General features: G+C 41.3%; 1 protein-coding gene across 3 annotated transcripts in view; it reads right to left on the minus strand.

Moving 5' to 3' along the window:
* The window catches only part of KAT14 (lysine acetyltransferase 14), a 41,182-nt gene that overhangs the window by 22,989 nt on the left and 5,002 nt on the right, over window positions 1–13,191 (minus strand). For all 3 annotated transcript variants that reach the window (XM_039479661.2, XM_039479660.2, XM_010343735.3), the window contains exons 3-4: window positions 8,927–9,048; window positions 374–555 (exon numbers count right to left, since the gene is read on the minus strand). In XM_039479661.2, the coding sequence (XP_039335595.1) occupies window positions 374–555; window positions 8,927–9,048 (304 nt within the window). The remainder of the gene's footprint in view (window positions 1–373; window positions 556–8,926; window positions 9,049–13,191) is intronic.

The raw sequence follows: 13,191 nt of genomic DNA on the forward strand, positions 1-13,191 counted from the left end.
TCAGGAGTTAATGTCCAAGTGAGGTGGAAGGTACATGGGAATTCATTATGTTATTTATTATGGGAATTTTAAAACATCTCTTCACCTTTGTAAGATGATAAGTTTAAAAACAAAAATCAGATGGAAAACATTGAACCTTTCAGATACCCAGGGAAATTTATAAAACTGATAGCTTGATTAGGAAGTGATAAAATGTTTTTATGTGGCATTTATTTCTAGCACACACACGTAAGTGTCATCACAGAAGTGTTAAGCGGAATAGCTCCAGAGAAGCCTTCGAGCCATGCCCAGTGGAAGCAGGAGCATCTCCTGGGCTCACGCCTGCTTGGCTCTGGTCTGACTAGCATCTTCTGTATTGTTCTCACAACAGTACCTTTTATTTTCAAAGACGAGGCAGACAACTTCTCTCCTTCAGGTTTCATTGTTGGGGGCTTGTTATGAACAAGTTTCCACCATCCCGACTCTCCAAATTCCTGAGCACCTGAACGGAAGTACATGGGACTTCCCACGCTGAGGCAACCTGCCACAGTGCTCCACCAGGTGGACGTCTTTTTCCTAAAGAGTCCAAGAATTTAAAAATGATTGTCACTAAAATAAACTCATTATATAAAAAAGACAGTCTATGTATACTGTGACTCCTGGCCTGCAGCATACAATGGCACCTCCAGTTACTGAAGAAGCAGAGCACAAGAGGCAGGAGAGAGGTTCTGGAGTCCACCTGCTTCACACCCTGGCACTATCAACTTCTAGCAGTCTTAGTTTGCTCATCTGAAAAATCAGGATAATAGAACTTACCTCACTGGGTTGCTGTGAGGATTAAATGAAACAATTCAAACAAAGCACATAAAACACTTCTCAATCACAATCATTATGATTATGGAATTCTACAGCCTAGTTTTAATTAAGTTTTTTATGTGAATTAAGCACAGCTCCCAAGAATAAAGCACACAAAAAGCATAACTCCAAGTCCGGGCATTTTGTGATAGAAGTTAATCACTGGCTCCAGTAAACAGCTCACTTTACCAGAGGAGTCGCACACATCTCTCAATCTGATCCTATCTACTTTGATGCACTAGAGTGGTAACAAAACTATGTGGTATGCTCCACAAACAGAGATAGCACCTATTGCATGACAAATAGCAAAAGGTGCATAATGTCAACTATTTGGGTACCCTGTTGAAAATTCTTTTAAGACAACTGTTCTCTCTCTACCTTGAAAACACAAATCAATTGCCGGAAATCCTAAAAGACAGTCTTTCACAAGAAGGTCAGTCCAGGCATCCCCAGACTTTTTACACAGGGGGCCAGTTCACTGTCCCTCAGACCGTTGGAGGGCCGCCACATACTGTGCTCCTCTCACTGACCATCAATGAAAGAGGTGCCCCTTTCTGAAGTGTGTGGGGGAGTCAGATAAATGGTCTCAGGGGGCTGCATGCAGCCCTCGGGCCGTAGTTTGGGGACGCCTGGTGTCTAACAGTTGGAAGATATTTCTAGGAAGGCAAAGGAAAAGCATTCTGAAGAACAGAGATGTACTATTAACAGATAACACAGAAAATAAACAAATAAGCTAAGCTATAGTAGGCATAAGCGCTACCTGAGGCCAGGCATGGTGGCTCACGCCTGTAATCCCAGCACTTTGGGAGGCCGAGGCGGGTGTTTCACCTGAGGTCAGCAGTTTGAAACCAGCCTGGCGGACATGGTGAAACCCTGTCTTTACTGAAAATACAAAATTAGCCAGGTGTGGTGGCACATGCCAGTAATCCCAGCTACTCAGGAGGGTGAGGCAGGAGAATCGCTTGAACCCAAGCTGCAGAGGTTGCAGTGAGCCAAGACTGCACCATTGTACTCCAGCCTGGGCGAAAAGAACAAAAGTCAGTCTCAAAAAAAGCACTGACTATCTGAGAGAGAATGACACCCCCAACCTTTTGGTCCCAAAGTATCTCTCCTACATTCCTATCTTTTTCTAATCTTTCCAAACCCCTCTAATATACAATGTAGTATAAACATACACAATAGAATATAATTCAGTCTTAAAGGAAATCTCGTCAGATGCTGCAACGTGGATAACCCTTGAGGATATTATGCTAAGCAAAGTAAGCCAGTCATAAAAAGACAAATACTGTATGATTCTACATATATGAACTATTTAGAATAGTCAAATTCATAGAAACAGAAAGCAGAATGGTGACTGCCTAGAGCTATGGGGAGGGGAGAATGGAGAGTTATTTAATAGGGACAGAGTTTCAGATCTGCAAGATGAAAAGAGTTCTGGCAACCTGTGAATCTGTATCCAAGTACGTGAACATACTTAACACTACTGAACTGTACACTTAGAACTCATTAAGACGGTAAATTTTCATCATTTTTACTGCAATAAACAAAAAAGAAGTCTGGGCAACATAGAAAGACCTCATTTCTACAAAAATAAAAATAAAAAAATTAGTCAGGTGTGATGGCATGTGCCTGTGGTGCCAGCTACTTGGGAGGCTGAGGTGGGAGGATCACTTGTGCCTGAGATGTCAAGGCTGCAGTGAGCCAAGACTGTGCCACTGCATTCCATCCTGCATAACAGGGTGAAACCTATCTCAAACAAACAAAAACAATAAAAAGATTGAAAAAGGCTCAAAAGATTTTAAAAACCAATGTGTTATTTAGTGTGTGGAAAATGGGTGTGTACTTGTACATTGACAGTGGGACTATAAACTGGCATATACTTTCTTGAGGTTACTTTCATCATGTACAGCAAAATTGTGTGTATTCTCTGACCCCACAAATCTAATCACAAAAACACAAAGGACATATATACAAGAATATTCCCTACAAGGCTAACTTAAACACAGGAAAATTAAAAGTAACATAAATGTTTATAAAAGTATCAGCCAGTGTTACAGATTTAATTTCGTCCTCCCAAAATGAAGTCCCAGTACTTGTGAATGTGACCTTACATGCAAACAGTGATCATGAGGTCACTGGGTTGAACAAATATGACTGGTGTCCTTAGACAAGGGAAAACTTGGATAGAGACAGGCCTGTAGAGAGGGAAGATGCACGAAGACACAGAGAAAAGGTCCTCTATAAGCCAAGAGGGGCCTGCGGCTAACAGAAGCTAGGGAGAGGTATAGAATAGACTCTCCCTCACAGCCTTCAAAGGGAACCAACCCTATCAACACCTGGAGTTCAGATTTCCAGCCTCTAGAACTGGAAAACATTTCTGTTGTTTAAGCCATCCAGTTTGTGTTACAGCATCATTAGCAAACTAATATAGCCAGCTAAATCACAGTATAGACACATAATGAAGTATTTGTATGGAATGGAATAAATTTGTTGCTAGGACATATACAAACACAGTATTTATAAACGGCCTGAATACTTTTCCCCCCAAAATTATTACTGTGGTAAAATATACCTAACATTTACTATCTTAACAATTTTGCTGGGCGCGGTGGCTCAAGCCTGTAATCCCAGCACTTTGGGAGGCCGAGGCGGGTGGATCACGAGGTCGAGAGATCAAGACCATCCTGGTCAACATGGTGAAACCCCGTCTCTACTAAAAATACAAAAAACTAGCTGGGCATGGTGGCACGTGCCTGTAATCCCAGCTACTTAGGAGGCTGAGGCAGGAGAATTACCTGAACCCAGGAGGTGGAGGTTGCAGTGAGCCAAGATCGCGCCATTGCACTCCAGCCTGGGTAACAAGAGCGAAACTCCGTCTCAAAAAACAAACAAACAAACAAACAAAAACAACCATTTTTAAGAGTAGAGTTCAGTGGTATTAAGTACATTCATATGGTACAATCCACCACCATCCACCTTCAGAACGCTTTTCACAGGGCAAAACTGAAACTCTATATCCATTAAACAACTCCCAATTCCACCCTTCCCACCAAGTACTGACAACCACCATTCTACTTTCTGTATCTGTGATTTTCACTACCCTAAGTACCTCAGGTAAGTGGAATCACACAATATTTGTTTTCTTGTGATTAGCTTGTTTCACATAGCGTGACAATTCTGGCACTGCAGCACGCGCCAGAATTTCCTTCCTTTTAAGACTGAATGATGTCCACTGTATGTATATGCCACACTTTGCTTATCCATTCCTCTACTGATGGACACTTGGGCTGCTTCCACATCTCAGTTACTGTGAATAATGCTGCTAAAAACAAGGATATGCAATTATCTCTGAGACTCGGCTTTCAATCCCTGTGAGTATATACCCAGAAGTGAAAATGTCAGATATGATCATTATATTTTATATTATTTGAGGAAACACCATACCATTTCCCATTATGATTGTACAATTTTACACTCCCACCAAAACTGCAAAACGGTTCCCATTTCTCCACATTCTTGCCCACAGTTGTTATTTTCTGTTTTTTGATAACTGTTGCCCTAAGGGGTATAAAATGGTATCTTGTTATAGATTTGATTTGCATTTCCCTAATGATTAGTGATGTTGAGTATCTTTTGATGTGTTTATTGGACATTTTTATATCTTTGAAGAAATGTCTATTAAATTCCTTTACTCATTTTTGCCATGTGGGGAGCTCCAACAACAATGGCTGCCACCTCTTTTCACCTCTATAATTAGATGCAGTAATCAGTAATCAGAGCACAAATACCCAATGTTTGGAAAACGGCTTATTGTTGCCCACCATGGATGCTACAAGCTGTATGTAAGCTGCTCCAGGAACATACAAACAGCTCTCCACCTAGCAGCTGGAGAAGGGGGATGAGTAGCTGCTACTGCATTAAGAACTAAACTGACCAGTATTAAACACAATATACTGTCCATGCCTTCCCTTGGAAACTGCAAGCCTTTATTAGACTACAGAGTTCCAAAACAGTTTCATCAGTCAGATTCTGCCAGTGCAACTGTTGTCCAAGCAGGAAGGCAGATGCTTCCTATCTGCCACCTTCCCAGAGTCCTCTTCATATAGTTGATTGAAATGTAGATACTACCAATATATTCTATCACATTTCATCAATGCTAAGATCTATTAACTTTCAGATACACCATTTTATGTACAAATAAGAAAAAGCTAACTACCAATTAAATTATGACCTATCAGTAACTATAAAATGTATCTAGATGTCAGAGATGTCAAATTTTACAAAATTATGTATCTTAAAAAAAATCAGGGCTGGGCGTGGTGGCTCACGCCTGTAATCCAAGCACTTTGGAGGCCAAGGTGGGAGAACCACCTGAGGTTGGGAGTTCGAGACCAGCCTGACCAACATGATGAAACCTCGTCTTAAAAAAAAAAAAAATCATTAAAATGGTACAGAAGAAAATATTCAAACTATTCTTCACTAATCAAAACTATACCTTCTGGAAGAATTCAAGGCCAGGACTATAAAAGCAGATTAAACGAACAAATACTAGCCACTTATTCAGTAATAATTAAGTTTTCATATACTTTTTAATTTGCTTCTACAATGGTACATAAAATTATTTAAGTTAGCACTAAAAAAATACACTTTTCTACATTTAAACTTTAATGACACATTAAAGGCATAAAAGAAAAATCTGTAAACATCTGAAAGAAAATTTAGAACTTCATTACACTGTATACTATTTTCTTAGGTCTCATGACAAATGAAAAATGGTTACAATTTTTAAGAATTTAAAATGTGTCCTGGCTGGGTCACCTGAGGTCAGGAGTTCAAGACCCCCCGACCAGTACAGTGAAGCCCTGTCTCTACTAAAAATACAAAAATTGGTTGGGCATGGTGGCATGTACCTGTAGTCCCAGCTATTCTGGAGGCTGAGACAGGAGAACTGCTTGAACCTGGGAGGCAGAGGTTGCATAAGCCAACATTGCACTGCTGCACTCTAGCCTGGGCAAAAAAGCAAGACTCCGCCACACACATAAAATAATAATAAGGCCGGGGGCAGTGGCTCACGCCTGTAATCTGAACACTTTGGGAGGCCAAGGCAGGCGAATCACCTGAGGTGGGGAGTTCAAGACCAACATGGAGAAACCCCGTCTCTACTAAAAATACAAAATTAGCTAGCTGTGTTGGCACATGCCTGTAATCCCAGCTACTTGGGAGGCTGAGGCAGGAGAATCGCTTGAACCTGGGAGGCAGAGATTGTGGTGAGCTGAGACCGTGCCATTGCACTCCAGTCTGGGCCACAAGAGTGATAGTCTGTCTCAAAAAAATAAATTAATAAAATAAAATAAATAAAATACATTCTATGGATAGCAGAATGAAAATCTTCAGTAGCTATGAAAAAAGTGTACCTTAAATATAAATGTTCTTTTCAGACAGCTTCTCTGGAGCATGGTGCTCTTGTTAATATTCATACACAGAGATATCTGAGAAACCACTACTCAGGGGTAATAGTTCTGGGGACTTTTCCAATCACTGATGTTTAAAGTGGAGTTTCAAAAGCGAAGAACAGCACTGTAGCATGAAACCCGGTAGCAAGAATCATAGAGTGATTTCTAATTCTCTTTTGCTTCTTCTGGTTAGATCAAGGAGAAAGTTTACTGCTTTAAATTCTCATTAACACTTGTAACCTCTCTTTTTGACTGGAAAAGAAAGCCTTGCCTTGCCATTATATGCCATGGGATCCAGCTACAATTTAACAGGATTGTTTTATTTTTATTGTTACATTCTATTTATGACAATTTATATAGGTTTCCCACTTACCATGGTGATGTGAAGTTTCTTTTTAAAATTAATGTATTTTTAAGTGACCTGATTTAAATAGGAAGATCAAATAAATAATAATTCAGGTGATATACCAATATGGCCAAAACACTAGTTTAATAAATTACACAGAGACTGGAGAGTAATTAATGCCTTTCAGTGGCATGTTAAAGAGAAATAAGGCTCAGCTGATTCCTCTCAGAACATGCTCTAGAAATGAACAAATGAAGCAACTGAACAACTTCTGTTAAAAATCCAGCAATATCCTTAAAAACAGGCAATCTAAATCCAATTTGTTCCAGGAGATAACCCACTACATAGAACAGCAGTCGAAGATAATGAAAACATTCCAAGATCCAATTTTATCAGTTTTTCCCCTTTATTATCCCTTATAAATGGGGTACATTAAGTTCCATAAATAGTGCTAAATCATTAAACTAAAACAACAGATTTCCTTTCCTTATGAGAAAAAACCAGTTATAGTGTCAATTCTTTTCTTAGCACCACTAAATAGCTCAAGAACTAAAATACCCCTTTTGTAAAAATGCAGGGAGTCTATTCCATTTTCTCACAGCAGCCTGCAGAAGGTCACCCTCCTTCTGACTGCCCTCCCACACTCTCAGTAACATGAGCAAAGCTGTGATTCCTTAGCGTCTGAAGAAACAGACAGTGCAGTGAGCCCCAAGTAAGGAAAGGCATGAACTCCCTGCCCTGACCTGAAGTGATCAGAGCCTTTGTCATGTCTAAACTAACCTCATTATGCAAGATTCACAAATCTCATGCAGGACTTCAGACAGCAACTCACAATCAGAATCTCAAATAAAAATTCACCAATGTGGTAGCAAACTCACAGGTCCCCAAGAGCAATAAAAGTCTTGTCAGATCCACAGACCTTTAGCAAAAACATAAGGTCGCAAGGTCCATGCATCAGCATCCCCGAGTCTAATGAAGCAAAGCAGACACTAAGGAGGGCACATAGCAGCAAAATCAGAGCACAATGATAAACACAGTGATTAATGAACAAGTCACATGCACATGTGCCCAGACTTTGCTAAGCACTATGAAAAATAGTTAAAAGTATAAAAGAGTGTCTACTTTCCAGAGTTAAAAACAAATAATAACACAAAACTCTATTAACTAAGGGCAACCTAAGCAGATGCAGTCAGTAACTGCCATTATTTTTCCTCTCCTGACCTTATTTTGTTGTTTTTTTCTTTCTTTCTTTCTTTTTGTTTTTTTTTTTGAGGTGGAGTCTTGCTCTGTCACCCAGTGAAGTGCGATCTAAGCTCACTGCAACCTCCACCTTCAAGGTTCAAGCGATTCTCCTGACTCAGCCCCCGTAGCTAGGATTACAGGAGCCTGCCACCACAGCCACCTAATTTTTGTATTTTTAGTAGAGATGGGGTTTCACCATGTTGGTCAGGCTAGTCTCGAACTCCTGACCTCAGGTGATCTGCCCGCCTCAGTCTTGCAAAGTGCTGGAATTACAGGTGTGAGCCACCATACCCAACCAAGTTTTTAATCTTAAAAAAGTAAAAACATTCTCTGGAATTCAAAAATTCTTTGTAATTGCCACAAGTAAACACTCTAAATCTCTAACAAAGTCAGGAACAGTGGCTCACACCTATAATCCCAGCACTCTGGAAAGCTAAGGCAGGAGAATTGTTTGAGCCTTGGCGTTCAAGACCAGCCTGGACAACATGAGACCCCTGTCTCTATAAAAAATAAAAAAGTAAGGCCAGGTGCAGTGGCTCACATCTGTAATACTAGCACCTTGGGAGGCCGAGGCGGGTGGATTACTTGTGGTCAGGAGTTCGAGATCAGCCTGGCCAACATGGTGAAACCCTGTCTCTACTAAAAATTCAAAAACTAGCTGGGCATAGAGGCAGATGCCTGTAATCCCAGCTACTCAGGAGGTGAGGCAGGAGAATCCCTTGAACCTGGGAGGCAGAGGTTGCAGTGAGCCGAGATCACACCACTGCACTCCAACTGGGGGGTTAGAGCAAGACTCTGTTTCAAAAAAAAAAAAAAAAAAAAAAAGCCAGGTGTGTTGGAGGCTGACGCAGGAGGATTACTTTAGTCCAGGAGGTTGAGGATGCAGTGAGATATGATTGTGCCACTGAACTCCAGCCTGGGTGACAGAGAAGACTCTGTCTCAAAAAAAAATTTAAATAAATCTCTAACAAGGCTACATTAAGCTGTCTCAAATCTTATATACTTCTTTACAGATTCCCTCAATTATAAGATTTTTTTAAAAAAGCATTACCTATTCCCTAGTAAAAAAGTCCAATGTTTCTCAATAAAAGCGCAGATATCTTCTTTCCACCTGAAATAACCTTGACGTCCACTTCCTTCTAGAGACAAGTTGTACATCGCCAACATGACGACCTGAAACACAAGTGAAACAAGGGGTGGAAAAACAGCACAATTAGGGATATTAATCTTGAGGGGGGAAAAGTTTCTTCTGTTTTATATTCTGAGTAGGAATGGTAGGAAACAGAGGGAACAAAGGAAGGACAGTATCTTGGAATAGTCTCAAGGTAGAATTTACTTCCTTTTTTACTTTCGTTAGATATCACTAATCCACTTAATTCTTTGTGCCACACGCGCAGGGTTGATGTGTGGTTGAACTAATGGCTACAACAGAGCTGCCTCTGAATCGGTAGATAAACGGGCATTGTCCCAAGGATCCCACGCCCTACACATGCAGTCCTAAATCCAGGGCTACCTACTGGCCAACAGGAGGCCTCCTGGTGCCTACTCCAGCCAGCATTTTCTAACCAACAGCATTACCCTTTATTAAATATCCTGAAAATCACCCTTGTATACACTTTTCTAAGCTATTAGAAGGAAAAAAGACTCTCAGAATTTCAGAACTAAAAATAATGCTACATGCTATATCTACTCAGTGACTTAGCCATTTTTAGCTGTCAAATCCGTCCTTCAAATGAAATCAGCACTGGAGAAGAGGGAAAGGCCTGGCCACTCAGCCCATTCTCAGTGGGCTCCAAGATACCCCCAGAGCTCAGGGTGCAAACTCCTAATCTAATTTAATCCACTCTTATTTTACAGATGAGAAATTCATGACCCCAAATGGGGATATATTTTCCAGAATCATAAATTACACATGCTAATTGTAAAACACTTCAGTAATACAGAAAAGAGCAAAAGAGGAAGTAAAAATCACTGGAAATCCACCATCAAGGAATAATCACTGTCCTTTCAGACATTTTTCTTTGTATCTATACTCATATGCTCATGTAGATTTTTTTTGTGGTTTTTTTTTTTTGAGATGGAGTCTCACTGCAGTGCCCAGGCTGGAATGCAATGGTGCGAACTCGACTCACTGCAACCTCTGATTCCTGGGTTCAAGCAATTTTCCTGCCTCAGCTCCCAAGTAGCTGGAACCTCAGGCGCATGCCACCATGACTGGCTAATTTTTGTATGTTCAGTAGAGACTGGCCAGTCTGGTCTCAAACTCCTGATTTCAAATGATCTACCCATCCTGGTTTCCCAAAGTTCTGGAATTATAGGTGTGAGCCGCTGCACCCAGCCTAATCCTTATGTAAGGACTAGGAGCATCCCGTAGCTGTAAGGACTGTAAATTGCAGTTAATGCCCCCAACATCTGTATTCACGGCATTAAATCCCCAATAGTCCTATGGAAAGACTTATATCTACACCATTCATAGGGGCCCAGTAATTCTGACTCTTCACTAACCAAGTCTCAATTTCCCCCATTCTTTTTTTTTTTTTGAGATGTAATCTTATTCTGTCACCCAGTCTATGGAGTGCAGTCGCTTGATCTCGGCACACTGCAACCTCCACCTCCCTGGTCCAAGCAATTCTCCTGCCTCAGTCTCCCGAGCAGCTGGGATTACAGGTGCCTGCCACCATACACAGCTAATTTTTTTTGTATTTTTAGTAGAGTCGGGGTTTCGCCATCTTGGCCAGGCTGTTCTTGAACTCCTGACCTCATGATCCACCCGCCTCAGCCTCCCAAAGTGTTGGGATTACAGGCATGAGCCACCGTGCCTGGCCACAATTTCCTCCATTCTTAAACTTGCAATACTTGCAGACAATCTAAAAACAACACCATGAACAGATTTTTAACAATGTCTTCCAGCTACATCTGCATCCAGTCTATACCAGCCAACAAGCATCTTCGTTTAAACAATCAATATTTCTGGGAAGTTAGTGTTTAATGGGCATAGTGTTCCATTTTGCAAAGATAAAATTCTGGGGATGGATGCTAGTAGTGATTACACAGCAATGTGAATGTACTTCATGCCACTGAACCGTACACTAAAAAATGGTAAACTATGGCCGGGCGCGGTGGCTTAAGCCTGTAATCCCAGCACTTTGGGAGGCCGAGACGGGTGGATCACGAGGTCAAGAGATCGAGACCATCCTGGTCAACATGGTGAAACCCCGTCTCTACTAAAAATACAAAAAAATTAGCTGGGCATGGTGGCACGTGCCTGTAATCCCAGCTACTCAGGAGGCTGAGGCAGGAGAATTGCCTGAACCCAGGAGGCGGAGGTTGCGGTGAGCCGAGGATCGCGCCATTGCACTCCAGCCTGGGTAACAAGAGCGAAACTCCGTCTCAAAAAAAAAAAAAAAAAAAAAAATGGTAAACTATCTGTTATGCATATTTCATCGCAATTTTCAAAAAGTTATTGCTCAATAAATAATTTAAGAAAATCATAGAACAATCTTTGCCCACTCTCAGACTACAAGAGTATCTCAGAAACATGTATCTGTTGATAATCTCAGTGATAAAGTATGTTATTTTATTTCTATGAGTTTTCTGTATAACTGAGATATTTTATGACTTTAAAAAGTTAAAGTTCACATATTTACTTGAAAATAATTTTCTATTGTCACCTAATATTTACTGGGCAAACTATATACTAATATATAAAGGACCTGTTTTTCCTCCTCTCCTTGGATTTGTATCTAAAAGAATGAATCCCAGGCTGGGCATGGTGGCTCATGCCTATAATCCCAGTACTTTTGGAGACTCAGGTGGATGAATCACTTGAGGTCAGGAGTTCAAGACCAGCTTGGCCAACAAGATGAAACACCATCCCTACTAAAAATACAAAAATTAGCTGGGCATGGTGGGGCACACCTGTAGTCCCAGCTACTCAGGAGGCTGAGGCAGGAGAATCACTTGAACCCGGGAGACGGAGGTTGCAGTGAGCTGAGATAGCGCTATTGCACTCCAGCAAAATTCCATCTCAAAAAAAAAAAGAATGAATCCCAGTATAATTTTCTGCTCTCACGCTACCAGACCAAGCTCATTAGTAATGAAGCTGGTCTTGTGGACCAATGTATCCACAGGGCCTAGCTCAGAGCTGGCAGATACTCAGTATACACTGAAGAACACTAGAAAAATAATGAACACAGATCGATCATAGTATTTTTACTTGTGCCATAAGAAGGAGTCTCCAGGAAAACAACGTAAAAACTTCCCTGTCCTTCCCAAATGTTTGATAAAGTTTCTCCTATGTATAGAACTGCTATTGACAGGAGTCACCAAGGAGTAGGAAAGGACACAGAAAAGGAGGGTGGCAGGAAGGGCCCTTTTAATCAGGGGATCAGACATCTTTATTACAAGTATTTTATAATACAAACAAAATGCTGTTTGCATTGCAAGCATTTTTTTTTTTTTTTTTTTTTTTTTTGAGATGGAGTTTCGCTCTTGTTACCCAGGCTGGAGTGCAATGGCGCGATTTCGGCTCACCGCAACCTCCGCCTCCTGGGTTCAGGCAATTCTCCTGCCTCACCCTCCTGAGTAGCTGGGATTACAGGCACGTGCCACCATGCCCAGCTAATTTTTTGTATTTTTAGTCGAGACGAGCATTTCACCATGTTGACCAGGATGGTCTCGATCTCTTGACCTCGTGATCCACCCGCCTCAGCCTCCCAAAGTGCTGGGATTACAGGCTTGAGCCACCGCGCCCGGCGCATTGCAAGCATTTCTATATATTTCTTTGGTAAATCAACAAAGTTTGAGATTTAAAAAGACAGAAAACCCACATTTCAATATGCTAAGTATTTGGTGACATCAATGAAGTCTATTCAAGACCAACTGATTCTCTTTCAGGTCTTCAATCAGAGGTGGGCTTTTTCAGATGCAACTAGAAACACTGGTCACTTGTTTGCAGAGAACCAGATGTGTGCAATCTAAGTTATCACTTCATCCTACCAGATTAGTATCCACCATCAATATGTCTTTTGGAAGTGAAAAAATAATTTGGCTGGGCATGGTGGCTCAAGTCTGTAATCCCAGCACTTTGGGAGGCTGAGGCAGGCGGGATCACCTGAGGTCAGGAATTCCAGACCAGCCTGGCCAACACAGTGAAACCCCGTCTCTACTAAAAATTAGCCAGGTGTGGTGGCAGGTGCCTGTAATTCCAGCTACTTAGGAGGCTGAATCATAATTGCTTGAACCTGGGAGGTAGAGGTTGCAGTTATCCGAGATTGTGCCACTGCACTGCAGCCTGGGGGACAGAGCTAAACTCCC

Source organism: Saimiri boliviensis, chromosome 9 (assembly GCF_048565385.1).
Source record: "Saimiri boliviensis isolate mSaiBol1 chromosome 9, mSaiBol1.pri, whole genome shotgun sequence".
NCBI classification, from domain to species: Eukaryota; Metazoa; Chordata; class Mammalia; order Primates; family Cebidae; genus Saimiri; species Saimiri boliviensis.